Here is a 19,166-nt window from a genome sequence, read left to right as displayed (position 1 = left end):
ATCCCCAAAGCCAACACCTCCTTTGGCCGCCATTCCTTCCAGTTCTCTGCTGCCAATGACTGGAACAAATTGCAAAAATCTCTGAAGCTGGAGACACTTATCTCCCTCACTAACTTTAAGCATCAGTTGTCAGAGCACCTTACCGATCACTGCACCTGTACACAGCCCATCTGAAATTAGCCCGCCCAACTACCTCATCCCTATATTGTTATTTATTTTGCTCATTTGTACCCCAGTATCTCTATTTGCACATCATCTCTTGCACATCTATCATTCCAGTGTTAATACTAATTGTAATTATTTTGCACTATAGCCTATTTATTACCTTACCTCCATAACTTGCTACATTTGCACACACTGTATATATACACTGCTCAAAAAAATTAAGGGAACACTTAAACAACACAATGTAACTCCAAGTCAATCACACTTCTGTGAAATAAAACTGTCCACTTAGGAAGCAACACTGATTGACAATACATTTCACATGCTGTTGTGCAAATGGAATAGACAACAGGTGGAAATTATAGGCAATTAGCAAGACACCCCCAATAAAGAAGTGGTTCTGCAGGTGGTGACCACAGACCACTTCTCAGTTACTATGCTTCCTGGCTGATGTTTTGGTCACTTTTGAATGCTGGCGGTGCTTTCACTCTAGTGGTAGCATGAGACGGAGTCTACAACCCACACAAGTGGCCCAGGTAGTGCAGCTCATCCAGGATGGCACATCAATGCGAGCTGTGGAAAGAAGGTTTGCTGTGTCCGTCAGCGTAGTGTCCAGAGCATGGAGGCGCTACCAGGAGACAGGCCAGTACATCAGGAGACGTGGAGGAGGCCGTAGGAGGGCAACAACCTAGCAGCAGGACCGCTACCTCCGCCTTTGTGCAAGGAGGAGCAGGAGGAGCACTGCCAGAGCCCTGCAAAATGACTTCCAGCAGGCCACAAATGTGCATGTGTCTGCTCAAACGGTCAGAAACAGACTCCATGAGGGTGGTATGAGGGCCCGACGTCCACAGGTGGGGGTTGTGCTTACAGCCCAACACCGTGCAGGACGTTTGCCATTTGCCAGAGAACACCAAGATTGGCAAATTCGCCACTGGCGCCCTGTGCTCTTCACAGATGAAAGCAGGTTCACACTGAGCACGTGACAGACGTGACAGAGTCTGGAGACGGCGTGGAGAACGTTCTGCTGCCTGCAACATCCTCCAGCATGACCGGTTTGGCGGTGGGTCAGTCATGGTGTGGGGTGGGGTGGCATTTCTTTGGGGGGCCGCACAGCCCTCCATGTGCTCGCCAGAGGTAGCCTGACTGCCATTAGGTACCGAGATGAGATCCTCAGACCCCTTGTGAGACCATATGCTGGTGCGGTTGGCCCTGGGTTCCTCCTAATGCAAGACAATGCTAGACCTCATGTGGCTGGAGTGTGTCAGCAGTTCCTGCAAGAGGAAGGCATTGATGCTATGGACCGCCCATTCCCCAGACCTGAATCCAATTGAGCACATCTGGGACATCATGTCTCGCTCCATCCACCAATGCCACGTTGCACCACAGACTGTCTAGGAGTTGGCGGATGCTTTAGTCCAGGTCTGGGAGGAGATCCCTCAGGAGACCATCCGCCACCTCATCAGGAGCATGCCCAGGCGTTGTAGGGAGGTCATACAGGCACGTGGAGGCCACACACACTACTGAGCCTCATTTTGACTTGTTTTAAGGACATTACATCAAAGTTGGATCAGCCTGTAGTGTGGTTTTCCACTTTAATTTTGAGGGTGACTCCAAATCCAGACCTCCATGGGTTGATACATTTGATTTCCATTGATAATTTTTGTGTGATTTTGTTGTCAGCACATTCAACTATGTAAAGACAAAAGTATTTAATAAGATGATTTCATTCATTCAGATCTAGGATGTGTTGTTTAAGTGTTCCCTTTATTTTTTTGAGCAGTGTATATTTCTGTTGTATTTTTGACTTTATGTTTTGTTTTACCCCATATGTAACTCTGTGTTGTTGTTTTTATCGCACTGCTTTGCTTTATCTTGGCCAGGTCGCAGTTGTAAATGAGAACTTGTTCTCAACTGGCTTACCTGGTTAAATAAAGGTGAAATAAAAAAAATAAAAAATAAAGAACGATTTTTAAGCCTTGAGACAATTGAGACATGGATTGTGTATGTGTGCCATTCAGAGGGTGAATGGTAGTAGGTGCCGAGCGCACCTGTTTGAGTGTGTCAAGAACTGCAATGCTGCTGGGTTTTTCACGCTCAACAGTTTCCTGTGTGTATCAAGAATGGTTCACCACCAAAAGGACATCCAGCCAACAGCAGGCTGGCCAGTGGTCAAAAACGGGTCACTGATGAAAGAGGACAAAGGAGGCTGACACGAATTGTGCAGAGAAACATACGGGCTGCAGTTAGTCAACTGACAGGCATGTACAACATTGTTTCCCAAAGAATGCACAACTTGTCGTACCTTGACACGAATGGGGTATGACAGCTGACGACCTTACAGAGTTAAACTTCTTTCAGTAAAAAACAAGAAACTGCAGTTGCAGTGGGCTAAGGAAAGAAAACACTGGAGAATTGAAAAAACATTGCCTGGTCCTGCTGTTTCACGCTGATGGGAGGACTAGGGAGTACATGCATTCATCATGCCGTGTGTGAACATTGCAGGCTGGTGGTGGTGTGCGGTGTGTTTTCATGGCACACATTGGGCCCCTTGATAAAAGTGGAGCAACGTTTGAATGCTACATAATATCTGAACATTATTGCCAATCAGGTGCATCCCTTCATGGCAGCAGTATATCCATCTGCTAATTGATTTTTTTCATCAGGATAATGCCCAATGCCACAAGGCTAGGATTGTCCAGGAATGGTTCCACAAACATGACAGAGAATTCAGCTTACTGCAGTGGCCTGCCCCGTCAACAGATCTCAATCTGAAACGAGCTATTCAGTGTAGACATCCACTACCAGCCAACTTGACACAATTGTGGGAAGCATTGGAGTCAACATGGGCCAGATTCCTGTGGAACGCTTGACACCTTGTAGAGTCCATGCCCCGACAAATTGAGGCTGTTCTGAGAGTAAAAGGGGGTGCAACTCAATATTAGGAAGGTGTTCCTAATGATTTGTGCACTCAGTGTATAGTAGTTACATTTTTGCAAACTGAGTTCCTAGTGATACTTTTTATGCATTCCCAGAGATGAGAGTGAGAAGGAATGGATTACAGTGGCAAACAAAAAAGGAAATACAGTAAGAGAAGTAAAGTGGTCGTGGAATCTAGTAAATACATACCTAGTTCTGACTAGTTTTAAGTTGGAGTGAAGGGTTTGGACTGATGGTGTTACCTGGGAGATCCATTTGACATTGCGATGAAAATTGCAGATGAGTTGGATGAGGTTGCGTCAGTGAGGATAACAAGCAGTGGGCTTATTTTTTATTTTGTTTGTGTGTCCGAGGAGCAGAAGGAGTATGCATTGCACCTGAAAAAGATTTTGGATTGGAATGTGTTGTGTGTGGATCTGCGATGCAGGGCGCCTATCAAGGGGGTTATCTCTGGAGTGGCGCTAGAAATGAGTGCAAAGGATGTAACTGAAGAAGTAGATGCAGGGGTTGGTGCATGCCGACTGACCCATATGGTGGATGGCGTGAGGAAGCCCACTCCATCCATTCTATTGTTTTTTGAAGAAGTCTCTCCCTTTGCACATTTATTTGGGATATGCCCAAACCCATGCAGTGTGATAAATGTTAAATATTTGTACATGTGTCAAGTGTATGTCGACGGGAGGAGTATCGTATGCCAGTTGAAGCGAAATACTGCAATTGTGGTGGCGAACATGGCCCGAATTCCTGAAGTGCCCTGTTAGGGTGAGAGAGATAAAGGTGGCAAGAGTAACATGTTGACCACTTGCGTTGCAAAATAAATGTACACATTCATTTTATTCAATCGTTTCATCTAAACTGCTCGCGTGCGTCAACGAGTGTCTGCGTAGCCAGGCACTAAAATAGAACTTGGTTCTATTTTTGAAGCGTGACGCACTGCAAGTCCCGCCTCTCCCATCTCCTTGGTTTTTAGGAGCATATACCCACGTTGGTGATTGAACGATTAACTGAGGTCCACACTCCAGTCCAGTTGGTGGTGGTAATTCACCTTGAAGTTGGTTGCCAACCGACATATAAAGTCCACAGAAGAAGAAGACTTCCACTGAAGGAGGAGATATTACTAGAAACGATTCGTTTCCCCTTTTATCTGGGGATTAAATGTCGGGGTATAGAACACACAATTTTGTGAGACTCAAATTAGGTCAAAATTCTACAAAGATCCAGAAAAAAAGGACCTTGTGCATTTCAGGTAAAATAAAAACCCAATGTTAATATCCCAGGACAAATTAGCTAGCAACTGCAAGCTAGCTAGCTAAATGTCCACGAATGTTTCATGCGTTTCGACCTGTCCCCAAATTAATATAGTTGTTTCAGAGTTCGTTTCGATATTTCAACCTGCGTGTCTTGGATCGCGTCTGGTGTGGATGTACAAAATCAACATGCGTAAGCATGCCCAGTCTAGACAGCGTGTAAGAGCTGTCCAGCGTCTTCTTTCCAGAGGCGGTGAGAAGAGTGGAAGAACAGAGTAACGTGGAAGAAACCATGGTAGTTGGATTAGAGACACCAGTAAATGTTCCTCGCCTACAGGATCCTGACATGTTGCATGTTAAAAAGGTGGAATTTGTATTGTTTATTGCATTGGTTATAATCTGCATAGCGCAAACAAAGAGGAAATCTGAGAAAATAGGCATCGTTGTGAGTGTGGCTGAATGTTTTTTGGGATTCTGGGATTTTACAGCAGAGGCATTATAAGGAATTATGTAGGTTAACGTTCAGTCCTCACAGGCCCCTGAGCCTGTGTAGGGATGTGATTTGGACTATGACTGAAGGAGTGGGATGTTTTTTTTTAAATGTATTTTATTTTAGTATTGTAAGCCTGACATTTTAAAAAAAATCTTGTTCACTACCGTACCGTAGGTGGCAGCAGTACACCTCAAAGAAGAAGAAGAATAAATTAACCCAGAACTTCTTCATATGAAGAAAGTGGACGTTGTGTCATTTATAATGATAGTGATAAACAAAACTGCACAAGTTGAAAGGAAGTAAAGAATTATCAATATCATTGTTTCTGCAGCTGAACTCTTTTTGGGATTAAAACATTTCACATCTGAAGAGCTACATGGATAATACATATTTTGAGTGTAGTTCTCCATACCCCCCCCCCCACCCACCCACAAAAAAAAAGGCTTTTCTCTATGTGTGTGTGGATTAAATAAACAATGGATTAAGGGAAGATGGTGGGGAAAAGAGACGGCATGCGACGGCAGAGCATGGAGGTCAATGAAAGTATGTTGAGCATGACAAGAAAACAGAAAATTAAAAGATGGAAGAAGGCAACATCTACCACTACACCTGACGAGAGCGAGGATGGGAGGGAAGAAGATGAAGGAAAGGAATCCAGCATTGCAGGAAAACAGAAAAGCAAAAGGTGGAAGAAGGCAACATATACCACTACACCTGACGAGTGAGGATTAATTACTTGTGTTGGCAGGTGCGGTGAAGACCACTGAGATTGAGCCTCGTCCTGATGATGACAGATGATTCTGGCACAGTGGGAGTGAGATTTATTGAGAGAATGGATCCTTGCCTTCTGGCGGATCCATATGTGGTGTCAGGTTGGGTGGAGAAGAGGTTGAGCGATAGTGTACCGTCCTTCCAGGCTGCTGGCCTGGTGTAGGATCAGATAGGGCCAAGTAGTCAGATAGTGGTACGTTTTTTTTTTTGGGGGGGTGTAGGGTTTGTTGGTAGGGCAATTTTTCTACGAAGTGTGATGAACTCACACTCCAGAGCAGTAGGTGGAAACACAGAGCTAGATAAGAGGAATAGATTAATAGGGAGTCCGTGAATGGCCTCACACTCCAGTACAGTAGGTGGCGGTGTATGCACCTCACGGTTGCTATCCGCCAATACAAATTTAAAGAAGAAGAAAAAATGGACAGCCACTAGCTCAATACACAAACATTACAAAGCAAGGTAAACAGACTCGAAGATATTGTTTACACGCTATCCTCTTTTTAACAAACACAAATTCAAGCCCTACGTTTTTGCCCGTAATTTAGCTAGCATTTGTTGATGTATTTATATTCAGTCCAACGATAGATAGATAGCTAGCTAACATAAAGTCTGCCCGTTAGCTGAGTTTAGCATGCTGTGTTGACGGAGCTAGCTAACATTAGCTGTTGTTCGAGCATGCCAATGTTATTAGCTTGGAGGTAGGTACCTCTTCATATCCCCACTCTTAAATACACATATTTGCTGGCTGAATTTCTAGCTACTGTGATTAATTGCTTGGCTTTTGCCCTGAGGGGAGTCCCATGTGTTGGCTTTGTGTTTTGAATGGAAACCTTGATATCTTATGCTAGCTAGGCTAACTTAAAAATCGGCATTTTAGTCATATTAAACGGGCTAATGATGGTAGCTATTCTTCCTTATAGCTAGTACAGCATGGACGCGGGCCATTATCAATAATAGTGGTAATAGCAGCGAGCTGGTCTGTCCGAGCTAGTAGTTAATGCCGCTGTCATTTTTTTTCTGGGAAGGAAAAGGAGGGAGCTGGTCGTTAAAATTTGGACGACATCCCCTTGACGCAAGGAAAAAGGCGCACTTCTATTGCGATAACCAACTGAAGACAGGTTTGAAGACTGTTTTGATCTTTTAAGGTTTTTTATTGCATATTATGATTATTTTTTGGTGTCTCATTCTCCATTGCTATAACCTAGTATTGCATATTTGAAACCGTTATTTATGGCCACTTGTCAGCCCAATGTAAACTTAGCTAATGGTAGCTAGCATGCAAATTTACAGCAACTGCTTATGGCTAGCTTAATTTAGAAGTCTATTTGATTGCCTGCTGAAATGATGTAGCTAGCTAGTTTGCCAGCTTGATACTGTTACTGATGAACTGCTCCTGGTGTGTATAAATAATCAGCAATCTGTTATTCTAAACCAGTTAGGAGAAAAAACAGTAAAGCTGCAAGGTTACTTTGTTGTTGATAAACAGTACCAGTCAAGTTTGGACACACCTACTCATTCAAGGGTTTTACTTTATTTTTACTATTTTCTACATTGTAGAATAATAGTGAAGGCATCAAAACTATGAAATAACACATATGGAATAATGTAATTATCCTTAAGGTCTATATGTTCAGGCTTTTTGAAACTTTTAAGTAGGAAATTGTATGAATCTTGACCATTACAGGAGGCCAAGTCTCAAAGATATTTCAGTCAATTGTATTTCATGGCTTTTTAGAAAGGGTTCACAGGGGGGGGTGGGGTAGTGGGCATGGACATGGCTTAAGGTTGGGCGGTATCCAGATTTTCATACTGTGTTTCCCCTATATGCATTCAGCAGCGACACAACACTGCTGCTAAATCATGGCCACCACTGCAAAAATGTATTTATTTATTTATACTGAACAAAAATATGTAAAGTGTTGATCCAATGTTTTATGAGCTGAAATAAAATATTTTCCATATGCACAAAAAATGTATTTCTCTAAAATGTTATGCACAAATTTGTTTATATCCCTGTTAGTTAGCATTTCTCCTTTGTCAAGATAATCCATCCACCTGACAGGTGTGGCATATCAAGAAGCTCGCAGTACGTCCAACCGGCCTCAACCGCAGGCCACGTATATTGCGTCGTGTGGGCGAGCGGTTTGCTGATGTCAATGTTGTGAACAGAGTGCCCCATGGTAGCAGTGGGGTTATGGTATGGGCAGGCATACAGTGAGGGGAAAAAAGTATTTGATCCCCTGCTGATTTTGTACGTTTTCCCACTGACAAAGAAATGATCAGTCTATTATTTTAATGGTAGGTTTATTTGGACAGTGAGAGACCGAATAACAACAAAAAAATCCAGAAAACGCAATGTTATAAATTGATGTACATTTTAATGAGGGAAATAAGTATTTGACCCCCTCTCAATCTGAAAGATTTCTGGCTCCCAGGTGTCTTTTATACAGGTAACGAGCTGAGATTAGGAGCACACTCTTAAAGGGAGTGTTCCTAATCTCAGTTTGTTACCTGTATAAAAGACACCTGTCCACAGAAGCAATCAATCAATCAGATTCCAAACTCTCCACCATGGCCAAGACCAAAGAGCTCTCCAAGGATGTCAGGGACAAGATTGTAGACCTACACAAGGCTGGAATGGGCTACAAGACCATCGCCAAGCAGCTTGGTGAGAAGGTGACAACAGTTGGTGCGATTATTCGCATATGGAAGAAACACAAAATAACTGTCAATCTCCCTCGGCCTGGGGCTCCATGCAAGATCTCACCTCGTGGAGTTGCAATGATCATGAGAACGGTGAGGAATCAGCCCAGAACTACATGGGAGGATCTTGTCAATGATCTCAAGGCAGCTGGGACCATAGTCACCAAGAAAACAATTGGTAACACACTACGCCGTGAAGGACTGAAATCCTGCAGTGCCCGCAAGGTCCCCCTGCTCAAGAAAGCACATATACAGGGCCGTCTGAAGTTTGCCAATGAACATCTGAATGATTCAGAGGAGAACTGGGTAAGATGAGACCAAAGTCAAGCTCTTTGGCATCAACTCAACTCGCCGTGTTTGGAGGAGGTGGAATGCTGCCTATTACCCCAAGAACACCATCCCCACCGTCAAACATGGAGGTGGAAACATTATGCTTTGGGGGTGTTTTTCTGCTAAGGGGACAGGATAACTTCACCGCACCAAAGGGACGATGGACGGGCCATGTACCGTCAAATCTTGGGTGAGAACCTCCTTCCCTCAGCCAGGGCATTGAAAATGGGTTGTGGATGGGTATTCCAGCATGACAATGACCCAAAACACATGGCCAAGGCAACAAAGGAGTGGCTCAAGAAGAAGCACATTAAGGTCCTGTAGTGGCCTAGCCAGTCTCCAGACCTTAATCCCATAGAAAATCTGTGGAGGGAGCTGAAGGTTCGAGTTGCCAAACGTCAGCCTCAAAACCGTAATGACTTGGAGAAGATCTGCAAAGAGGAGTGGAACAAAATCCCTCCTGAGATGTGTGCAAACCTGGTGGCCAACTACAAGAAACGTCTGACCTCTGTGATTGCCAACAAGGGTTTTGCCACCAAGTACTAAGTCATGTTTTGCAGAGGGGTCAAATACTTATTTCCCTCATTAAAATGCAAATCAATTTATAACATTTTTGACATGCGTTTTTTTTCTGGATTTTTGTTGTTGTTATTCTGTCTCTCACTGTTCAAATAAACCTACCATTAAAATTATAGACTGATCATGTCTTTGTCAGTGGGCAAACGTACAAAATCAGCAGGGGATCAAATACTTTTTTCACTCACTGTAAGCTACGGACAACAAACACAATTGCATTTTATCGATGGCAATTTGAATGCACAGAGACACTGTGTTGAGATCGTGAGGGCCATTGTCGTGCCATTCATCCGCTACCATCATCTCATGTTTCAGCATAATGCACGGCCCCGTGTCGCGAGGATCTGTACACAATCCCTGGAAGCTGAAAATGTCCCAGTTCTTCCATGGCCTGCATGCTCACCAGACATGTCACCCATTGAGCATGTTTGGGGTGCTTTGGAACGTGTACGACAGTGTGTTCCAGTTCCCGCCAATATCCAGCAACTTCGCACAGCCATTGAAGAGGAGTGGGACAACATTCCACAGGCCACAATCAACAGCTTGATCAACTCTATGCAAAGGCGATGTGTCGCACTGCACACCAGATACTGACAGGTTCTGACCCACACCCCTACCTTTTTTAAAGTTATCTGTGACCAACAGATGCATATCTGTATTCACAGTCATGTGAAATTCATAATTATGGCCTAATGAATTTATTTGAGTGAGCATTTGTCCACTGAAGTCGGTTACGACGCCGAACTGCAGTCAGGTCAAGACCCTGGTGAGGACGATGAGCTTCCTTGAGACGGTTTCTGACAGTTTGTGCAGGAATTCTTTGGTTGTGTAAACCCACCAGCTGTCCGGGTGGCTGGTTTCAGACAATCCCGCAGGTGAAGAAGCCATATGTGGAGGTCCTGGACTGGCGTGGTTACACGTGGTCTGCAATTGTGAGGCCGGTTGGATGTACTGCCAAATTCTCTAAAACGAGTTTGGAGGCAGCTTATGGTAGAGAAATGAACATTCAATTCTCTGGCAACAGCTCTCCATCAACTTGAGACATCTGTGGCATTGTGCTGTGTGACAAAACTTCACATTTTAGAATGGCCATTTATTGTCCCCAGCACAAGGTGTAATGATCATGCTGTTTAATCAGCTTCTTGATATGCCACACCTGTCAGGTGGATGGATTATTTTAGCAAAGGAGAAATGCTCACTAACAGCGATGTAAAACTTGTACGCAACATTTGAGAGAAATAAGCTTTTTTTGCGTATGGATAATTTCTGGGATCCTTTATTCAGCTCATGAAACATGGGACCAACACTTTACATGTTGCATTTATATTTTTGTTCAGTATACATGTCATGTCTCAAAATGTATATCTATCTTACCTCTATATCCGGATTTGAGAAGAAAGGTAAGTTCAACAGTGAGCCTGTCAGTTTGCCTTAGTTCTCGCACAGCATCCTGCTCTTTTCCAGATTTTTGACCACATTTCTTCTCTGGCCTCCGTTGATTTAGTCACCCTAATCTTGGCAATCCTACAAGAGTAAAATCTCCAATAACATTTTAATGGATTATGATAGAGACATGCGGTTTGGAACATTGGCTTTCTTAGAGGAGTATCTACACAGTTAACATACCCATTGCTCAAAAGAGACTGTAACATCAATAACGGTAATTTTTGCTTTATTTCTCCAACATGCCAATATTTAGAAGTCAGTTATTTTGGGGGTATACACTTCCCCTAAGGGGTACTATAGACATCCACATCAAAACTTTAATTTCTATTTTGTTTGTCAAATCTGTTTAGAAATTCAAGTTTTGATTTTGCGTGCAAATGTAATGTCCATAATACTGGAATCACCCTTAATAATAATAATAATAATAATAATAATAATAATAATAATAACCCTTAAGGCTAACCAGGCTAGCACTAGTATAGGCTTCAGCAGACTGGCTTCTTGAACACAATGTACAAGAAAGATCGAAATTGGACCTAAATTCTGACCTAACATGAAGAGTGAAGTATCAAATGGTTTGTGTTTACTTCAATGTTGTTTTCCCCTCTCGTTTCCCTTCTTTAGAGAGTGGACTATTGTGTCTTGAACTTAGTCAGTATTACTGGAGCATGAGGAAGCCAGTGCCACAAAAAGGTAATGTAATGTTGCAATGAAGAAATGGAATGCAATTGTCCATTTGAAAAGCGCAATGTACATCTTCTAATGATGCTGCTCGAGAAGGGTCCTCTATTTAGGCTACTTTAATGTGTGTATAGAAGTCTCAGATGCTGATGTGATAGTTTGGCCTCACACATCTCATTGACTGTTGCTAATGATCAAGTGTATTTCTTCTAGTTATTAATAGATAGTTGATTAATAGAATGATTGAATGGTGTCGGCTAGCCTTTGAGGTTAAGTGTGTCTCTGAAACATTGTGCCCTGCTCTGTCCTCTAGCTATTGAGTGGAAAGATGGCAGGCGGATCAAGCATGCCCGAAGTGGCCGTCCCTCCCGGGTCCCATCGCAGTACCACGGAGGTACAGTACCAGTCAAAAGTTTGGACACACCTACTCATTTAAGGGTTTTTCTTTATTTTTACTATTTTCTACGTTGTAGAATAATAGTGAAGACATCAAAACTATGAAATAACACAAATGGAATCATGTAGTAACCATTTTTTAAAATCAGATCAAAATATATTTTAGATTCTTCAAATAGCCACCCTTTGCATTGATGACAGATTTGCACACTCTTGGCATTCTCTCAACCAGCTTCACCTGGAATGCTTTTCCAACAGTCTTGAAGGAGTTCCCACATATGCTGAGCACTTGTTGGCTGCTTTTCCTTTACTCTGCTCTCCGACTCATCCCAAACCATCTCAATTGGGTTGAGGTCAGGGGATTGTGGAGGCCAAGTCATCTGATGCAGCATTCCATCACTATCCTTCTTGGTAAAATAGCCCTTACACAGCCTGGAGGTGTGTTGGGTCATTGTCCTGTTGAAAAACAAATGATAGTCCCACTAAGCACAAACCAGATGGGATGGCGTATCGCTGCAGAATGCTGTGGTAGCCATGCTGGTTACGTGTGCCTTGAATTCTAAATAAATCACAGAAAGTGTCACCAGCAAAGCACCCCCACACCATAACACCTCCTCCTCCATGCTTTACCTGTGGGAGATACACATGCAGAGATCATCCGTTCACCCACACCGCATCTCACAAAGACACGGCGGTTGGAACCAAAAAATCTCCAATTTGGACTCCAGATCAAAGGACACATTTCCACTGGTCTAATGTCCATTGCTCGTGTTTCTTGGCCCAAGCAGGTCTATTCTTCTTATTGGTGTCCTTTAGTAGTGGTTTCTTTGCAGCAATTCGACCATGAAGGCCTGATTCCCACAGTCCCCTCTGACCAGTTGATGTTGAGATGTGTCTGTGACTTGAACTCTGAAGCATTTATTTGGGCTGCAATTTCTGAGGCTGGTAACTTTAATTAACTTATCCTCTGCAGCAGAGGTAACTCTGGGTCTTCCATTCCTGTGGCGGTCCTCATGAGAGCCAGTTTCATCATAGCGCTTGATGGTTTTTGCGACTGCACTTGAAGAAATGTTCTTGAAGTTGTCCGTGTTGACTGACCTTCATGTCTTAAAGTGATGATGGACTGTCGTTTCTCTTTGCTTATTTGAGCTGTTCTTGCCATAATATGGACTTTTGCCAATCTTCTGTAAACCCCCTACCTTGTCACAACACAACTGATTGGCTCAAACGCATTAAGAAGGAAAGAAATTCCACAAATGAACTTTTTAAGAAGGCACACCTGTTAATTGAAATGCATTCCAGGTGACTACCTCATGAAGCTGGTTGAGAGAATTCCAAGAGTGTGCAAATCTGTCATCAAGGCAAAGGGTGGCTATTTGAAGAATCTAAAATATACAATATCTTTTGATTTGTTTAACACTTTTTTGGTTACTACATGATTCCACTCACACACACACCAACTTTCTCAGATGAATCACTGCTGAATGGAAAACAACATCCTGAATCAAACACATTCATATTCAGTTATAACAAGGGGTTGGAACTAAAATTATTTTCCAATTGTTTCGTTCTGAACAGAACACTTTTTTTTTTTTTTCGTTCCACTGTTCCGACCAGCAACAAAGTTCTGAACTGGTTCGAACCCCCAAAAAAGTACCGGTTTATATCGTTCTTTTCTGTTCCTTTTTTAACCTGTTAAATCAACTATTTTTTACATTTAGCTCATTAAATTACTGCGACTGAAATTTTGCAGGGTGGGGAGAGCGTGAGAGAGGGTTGAGGAGGAGGCTTGAAGCACTGGGCATCTTATTAGGTCCACAGAATTATACCTAGGAGGAGCGGCTTCTATAGAGGAACTTTGAATGTCCTTTGACCTATCTTGCTAACAAGCTTGAGCTAGATAGCAGCCCAAATGCTTGTGTGTGTAGAGCTGCACCAGAGTTAAAAACATGTCTTACCTTTTTGTAGTTAATAAATCTGACGCCAAACGTGATAACTAGTTCTAAAGTATCCTTAACTAGCATTGTAGAAGGTTAATCCATTCTTCTCTAGCTAATTAAAAATCTCTCTCCGTATCTTCTGAATCACGCTTGTAACATCAGTACAGTAGCCTATGCTTCGGAGGGGCAGGTAGGCTAAACACACAGGCAAAGATTTTCAGCTTGCAAGCAGACACTGGAATATGTTTCTGATTGAGGGCTTTGCTTAGATTTTCCTTGTGGAACTACCAAAAAATGCCTGGTTCCCATGTTTTTAAAATAACGGTTCTGTTCCGGAACAGTATGGATCACTTTCGAACCCGGTTCCGTTTCTGTTCCTTTAAAAATGTTATTTTCCGGTTTTTGGTTCTGTTCCCTGCACCGGTTCCAACCCCTGGCTATAACACTGTTCCAAAGGCGTCAGCATGCTTCAGTTCGGCTGGCGGCTAGCCGAAGTCGGCGAACCGAACGAGTGTGCTAAGCATTCTACCTTAAAAGACCTTAGCTTGAAAAATTAGAAAAAAACAGCAATAGTACTGTTTATCCATTTTGAGACACTGTAGCCATTATACATTTCCTGAAAATAGTCAGAATTAATCTAACTCAAGAAATCTGTCATTCATTTTGAAGTTTTTGACGAGGAGATCTAAGTCGCGCAATTTTACATCTAACTAAGATGTTTGGTGCATTATTCCTCAATGAAAAAATGTGAATGAAAATGAGTTGTCTCTTGTTGAATGACAGCAAAGACTTTACTGAAGAATCCCTACTGTTCACCGACGAAGGGGCGTAGACTTCGGCTACCGACTTCGGCTTCCCTCAAGGAAAAAAATGTGCCTGAAAAACCAAATAAATAACGTACCCAAGTACAAAACGAACAAACACGTCCCAAAATGTTGTCATAATACAGGTGCAGCTCAATAAATTAGAATATTGTGGAAAAGTTAAGTAATTTCACAAAAAAATTAAAAAATTCAGTATCTCAGAAAATTAGAATATGACATAAGACCAGTGAAAAAAGGAAATGTAATACAGACATGTCGGCCTTCTGAAAAGTACAGTGGGGAAAAAAAGTATTTAGTCAGCCACCAATTGTGCAAGTTCTCCCACTTAAAAAGATGAGAGAGGCCTGTAATTTTCATCATAGGTACAGGTCTACTATGACAGACAAAATGAGGAAAAAGAATCCAGAAAATCACATTGTAGGATTTTTTATGAATTTATTTGCAAATTATGGTGGAAAATAAGTATTTGGTCAATAACAAAAGTTTCTCAATACTTTGTTATATACCCTTTGTTTGCAATGACACAGGTCAAACGTTTTCTGTAAGTCTTCACAAGGTTTTCACACGCTGTTGATGGTATTTTGGCCCATTCCTCCATGCAGATCTCCTCTAGAGCAGTGATGTTTTGGGGCTGTCGCTGGGCAACACGGACTTTCAACTCCCTCCAAAGATTTTCTATGGGGTTGAGATCTGGAGACTGGCTAGGCCACTCCAGGACCTTGAAATGCTTCTTACGAAGGCACTCCTTCGTTGCCCGGGCGGTGTGTTTGAGATCATTGTCATGCTGAAAGACCCAGCCACGTTTAATCTTCAATGCCCTTGCTGATGGAAGGAGGTTTTCACTCAAAATCTCATGATACATGGCCCCATTCATTCTTTCCTTTACACGGATCAGTCGTCCTGGTCCCTTTGCAGAAAAACAGCCCCAAAGCATGATGTTTCCACCCCCATGCTTCACAGTAGGTATGGTGTTCTTTGGATGCAACTCAGCATTCTTTGTCCTCCAAACACGACGAGTTGAGTTTTTACCAAAAAGTTCTATTTTGGTTTCATCTGACCATATGACATTCTCCCAATCCTCTTCTGGATCATCCAAATGCACTCTAGTAAACTTCAGACGGGCCTGGACATGTACTGGCTTAAGCAGGGGGACACGTCTGGCACTGCAGGATTTTAGTCCCTGGCGGCGTAGTGTGTTACTGATGGTAGGCTTTGTTTCTTTGGTCCCAGCTCTCTGCAGGTCATTCACTAGGTCCCCCCGTGTGGTTCTGGGATTTTTGCTCACCGTTCTTGTGATAATTTTGACCCCACGGGTGAGATCTTGCGTGGAGCCCCAGATCGAGGGAGATTATCAGTGGTCTTGTATGTCTTCCATTTCCTAATAATTGCTCCCACAGTTGATTTCTTCAAACCAAGCTGCTTACCTATTGCACATTCAGTCTTCCCAGCCTGGTGCAGGTCTACAATTTTGTTTCTGGTGTCCTTTGACAGCTCTTTGGTCTTGGCCATAGTGGAGTTTGGAGTGTGACTGTTTGAGGTTGTGGACAGGTGTCTTTTATACTGATAACAAGTTCAAACAGGTGCCATTAATACAGGTAACGAGTGGAGGACAGAGGAGGCTCTTAAAGAAGAAGTTACAGGTCTGTGAGAGCCAGAAATCTTGCTTGTTTGTAGGTGACCAAATACTTATTTTCCACCATAATTTGCAAATAAATTCATAAAAAATCCTACAATGTGATTTTCTGGATTTTTTTTCTCAATTTGTCTGTCATAGTTGACGTGTACCTATGATGAAAATTACAGGCCTCTCTCATCTTTTTAAGTGGGAGAACTTGCACAATTGGTGGCTGACTAAATACATTTTTTCCCCACTGTATGTTCTTGTACATGCAGGCAGTACTTGGTTGGGGCTCCTTTTGCATGAATCACTGCATCTATGCGGCGTGGCATTGAGTCGATCAGCCTGTGGCACTGCTGAGGTGTTATGGAATCCCAGGTTGCTTCGATAGCAGCCTTCAGCTCGTCTCCATTGTTGGGTCTCGTGTCTCATCTTCCTCTTGACAAACCCCATACATTCTCTATGGGGTTCAGATCAGGCGAGTTTGCTGGCCAATCAAGCACAGTAATCCCATGGTCATTGAACCAGGTATTGGTACCTTTGGCAGTGTGGGCAGGTGCCAAGTCCTGCTGCAAAATGAAATCAGCATCTCCATAAAGCTTGTCAGCAGAAGGAAACATTAAGTGCTCTAACATTTCCTGGTAGACGGCTGAGTTGACTTTGGACTTTATGAAACACAGTGGACCAACACCAGAAGATGACATGGCTCCCCAAATCATCACTGACTGTGGAAACTTCACACTGGACTTCAAGAAACTTGGATTCTGTGCCTCTCCACTCTTCCTCCAGACTCTGGGACCTTGATTGCCAAATGAAATGCAAAATGTACTTTCATCTGAAAAGAGGACTTTGAACCACTGAGCGACAGACCAGTTATTTTTCTCCTTAGCCCAGGTAAGACGCTTCTGACGTTGCCTCTGTTTCAGGAGTGGCTTGACATGAGGAATGCGACAGTTGTAGCCCATTTCCTGGATACGTCTGTGCGTGATGGCTTTTGATGCACTGACTCCTGCCTCAGTCCACTCCTTGTGAAGCTCCCCCACATTTTTGAATGGCCTTTGCTTGACAATCCTCTCAAGGCTCTGGTTATCCCTGTTGCTTGTGCACACTTTCCTACCACACTTCTTCCTTCCACTCGACTTTCCATGAATATGCTTGGACACAGCACTCTGTGAACAGTCAGCTTCTTTAGCAATTATCTTTTGAGGCTTCCCCTCCTTATGGAGGGTGTTGATGACTGTCTTCTGCACAACTGTCAAGTCAGCAATCTTCCCCATGATTGTGAAGCCTACTGAACTGGACTGAGACCATTTAAAGGCTCAGGAAACCTTTGCAGGTGTTTTGAGTTAGTTAGCTGATTAGAGTGTGACACCTTGAGTCTACAATATTGAACTTTTCCACAATATTCTAATTTATTGAGCTGCACCTGTGTATGCACGAACTCTTCTGAACTGTTTTGGCTGGGAAGCATGCAGACACCTTCACTCTAGCACATACCATAACACTGAACCCCAAAACCACACACATTCACACAAAAACATATAACGGTAGACAACAAAAAGCAGCCATTTACTTTTTCTGTCCCACAGGGCACTTTAGTTGGGACAAATACCTGATGGAAACAGGTGCTAGTGCGGCACCTGCCCACTGCTTCAGACAGGTAAGCCCCCCTAATCAGACTACAGTATATCCTCCTCACCTAAATCTCGTGTCAGGGCATGCTACTACCCTATGTAAAACTTTGGCTCCTGAAATTATTCTAAGCCGTTCCAAACCATGGCATTTACAGAGTTTGTAAGAATTATGACCGACCAAGCAATATGAGATAGAAATTAACCCTGGCAGCCAAAGTCTGACCACTGAAAATGAGCGGCATCTATATGTAGCTCAGGAAACCAACGTCTTAACCAATGTTCCCTCTAAGCTGCTTGGCCGCGCAACAACAGGACTGCCGCACTGATGAATTGCCAGGCGTTGCAGAGACCCACAAATAGCTAATTTATCAGCAATGGGGGAGTGATTGCTTCCTACAAGTGCAGAAAACCTGTATATTTCTAGTCCTCTTTGAAAAGTGGGTCAGTGTTGTATTTTGAGACAAGCTTGAATATGCAAAGAAGCCAATAGGTAGCCTGCATTTTTGTCTGTTTCTCTGTATGCTAATAATAATGAATGTTATTTTGTAAAGTGGTTTCTTCCATCATGCAACACAATATTCAGTCACCTATTTGGCCCATGGTGTTTAGGCTACAGACCATTTATTATTTGGTGATTTCAGCTTTTGGACAGGTACAAAATCTGTCCTACTGGTCTGAAGGACGAGTTGCTAAAAGGTGAATGTCAAGCCCTGCATAATGTTTAATGACTGTAGGATATACAGTGCCTTTGGAAAGTATTCAGACCCATTGACCTTTTCCACATTTTGTTACGTTACAGCCTTATTCTAAAATTGATTAAAATAAAACAAAATCCTCAGCAATCTACACACAATACGCCATAATGACAAAGCGAAAACAGGTTTAGAAATGTTTGCAAATGTATTAAAAAGAAAAAAACATACCTTATTTACATAACAATTCAGACCCTTTGCTATGAGACTCGAAATTGAGCGCATTCTGTTTCCATTGATCATCCTTGAGATGTTTCTACAACTTCATTGGAGTCCACATGTGGAAAATTCAATTGATTGGACATGATTTGGAAAGGCACACACCTGTCTATATAAGGTCCCATAGTTGACAGTGCATGTCAGAGCAAAAACCAAGCCATCAGGTCAAAGGAATTGTCCGTAGAGCTCTGAGACAGGATTGTGTTGAGGCACAGATCTGGGGAAGGGTACTAAAACATTTCTGCAGCATTGAAGGTCCCCAAGAACACAGTGGCCTCCATCATTCTTAAATGGAAGAAGTTTGGAACCACCAAGACTCTTCCTAGGGCTGGCCGCCTGGCCAAACTGAGCGATCGGGGGAGAAGGGCCTTGGTCAAGGAGGTGACCAAGAACCCAATGGTCACTCTGACAGCGCTCCAAAGTTCCTCTGTGGA

The 19,166-nt window shown here is 42.9% G+C and overlaps 1 protein-coding gene across 5 annotated transcripts in view; it reads left to right on the top strand.

Annotated features, from left to right (window-relative positions):
* Nucleotides 1-4,329: 4,329 nt before the first annotated feature.
* The window catches only part of LOC311139577 (polycomb protein SCMH1-like), a 52,799-nt gene continuing 37,962 nt past the window's right edge, over nucleotides 4,330-19,166 (top strand). The window contains exons 1-5 of one of the 5 annotated variants that reach the window (XM_084174482.1): nucleotides 4,330-4,348; nucleotides 6,639-6,731; nucleotides 11,293-11,361; nucleotides 11,663-11,743; nucleotides 17,717-17,787. In XM_084174482.1, coding sequence (XP_084030608.1) covers nucleotides 11,337-11,361; nucleotides 11,663-11,743; nucleotides 17,717-17,787 — 177 coding nt within the window. In that variant the 5' untranslated portion in view covers nucleotides 4,330-4,348; nucleotides 6,639-6,731; nucleotides 11,293-11,336. Of the gene's footprint in view, nucleotides 4,349-6,015; nucleotides 6,312-6,638; nucleotides 6,732-11,292; nucleotides 11,362-11,662; nucleotides 11,744-17,716; nucleotides 17,788-19,166 lie in introns of those variants that run through there. The other 4 variants (XM_084174478.1, XM_084174479.1, XM_084174481.1 and 1 more) reach the window with 4 other exon arrangements.

This window comes from Coregonus lavaretus, assembly GCF_964263955.1.
Source record: "Coregonus lavaretus genome assembly, chromosome: 13".
In the NCBI taxonomy this organism is placed as follows: domain Eukaryota; kingdom Metazoa; phylum Chordata; class Actinopteri; order Salmoniformes; family Salmonidae; genus Coregonus; species Coregonus lavaretus.
This window is presented reverse-complemented; position numbering and strand designations above follow the sequence as displayed.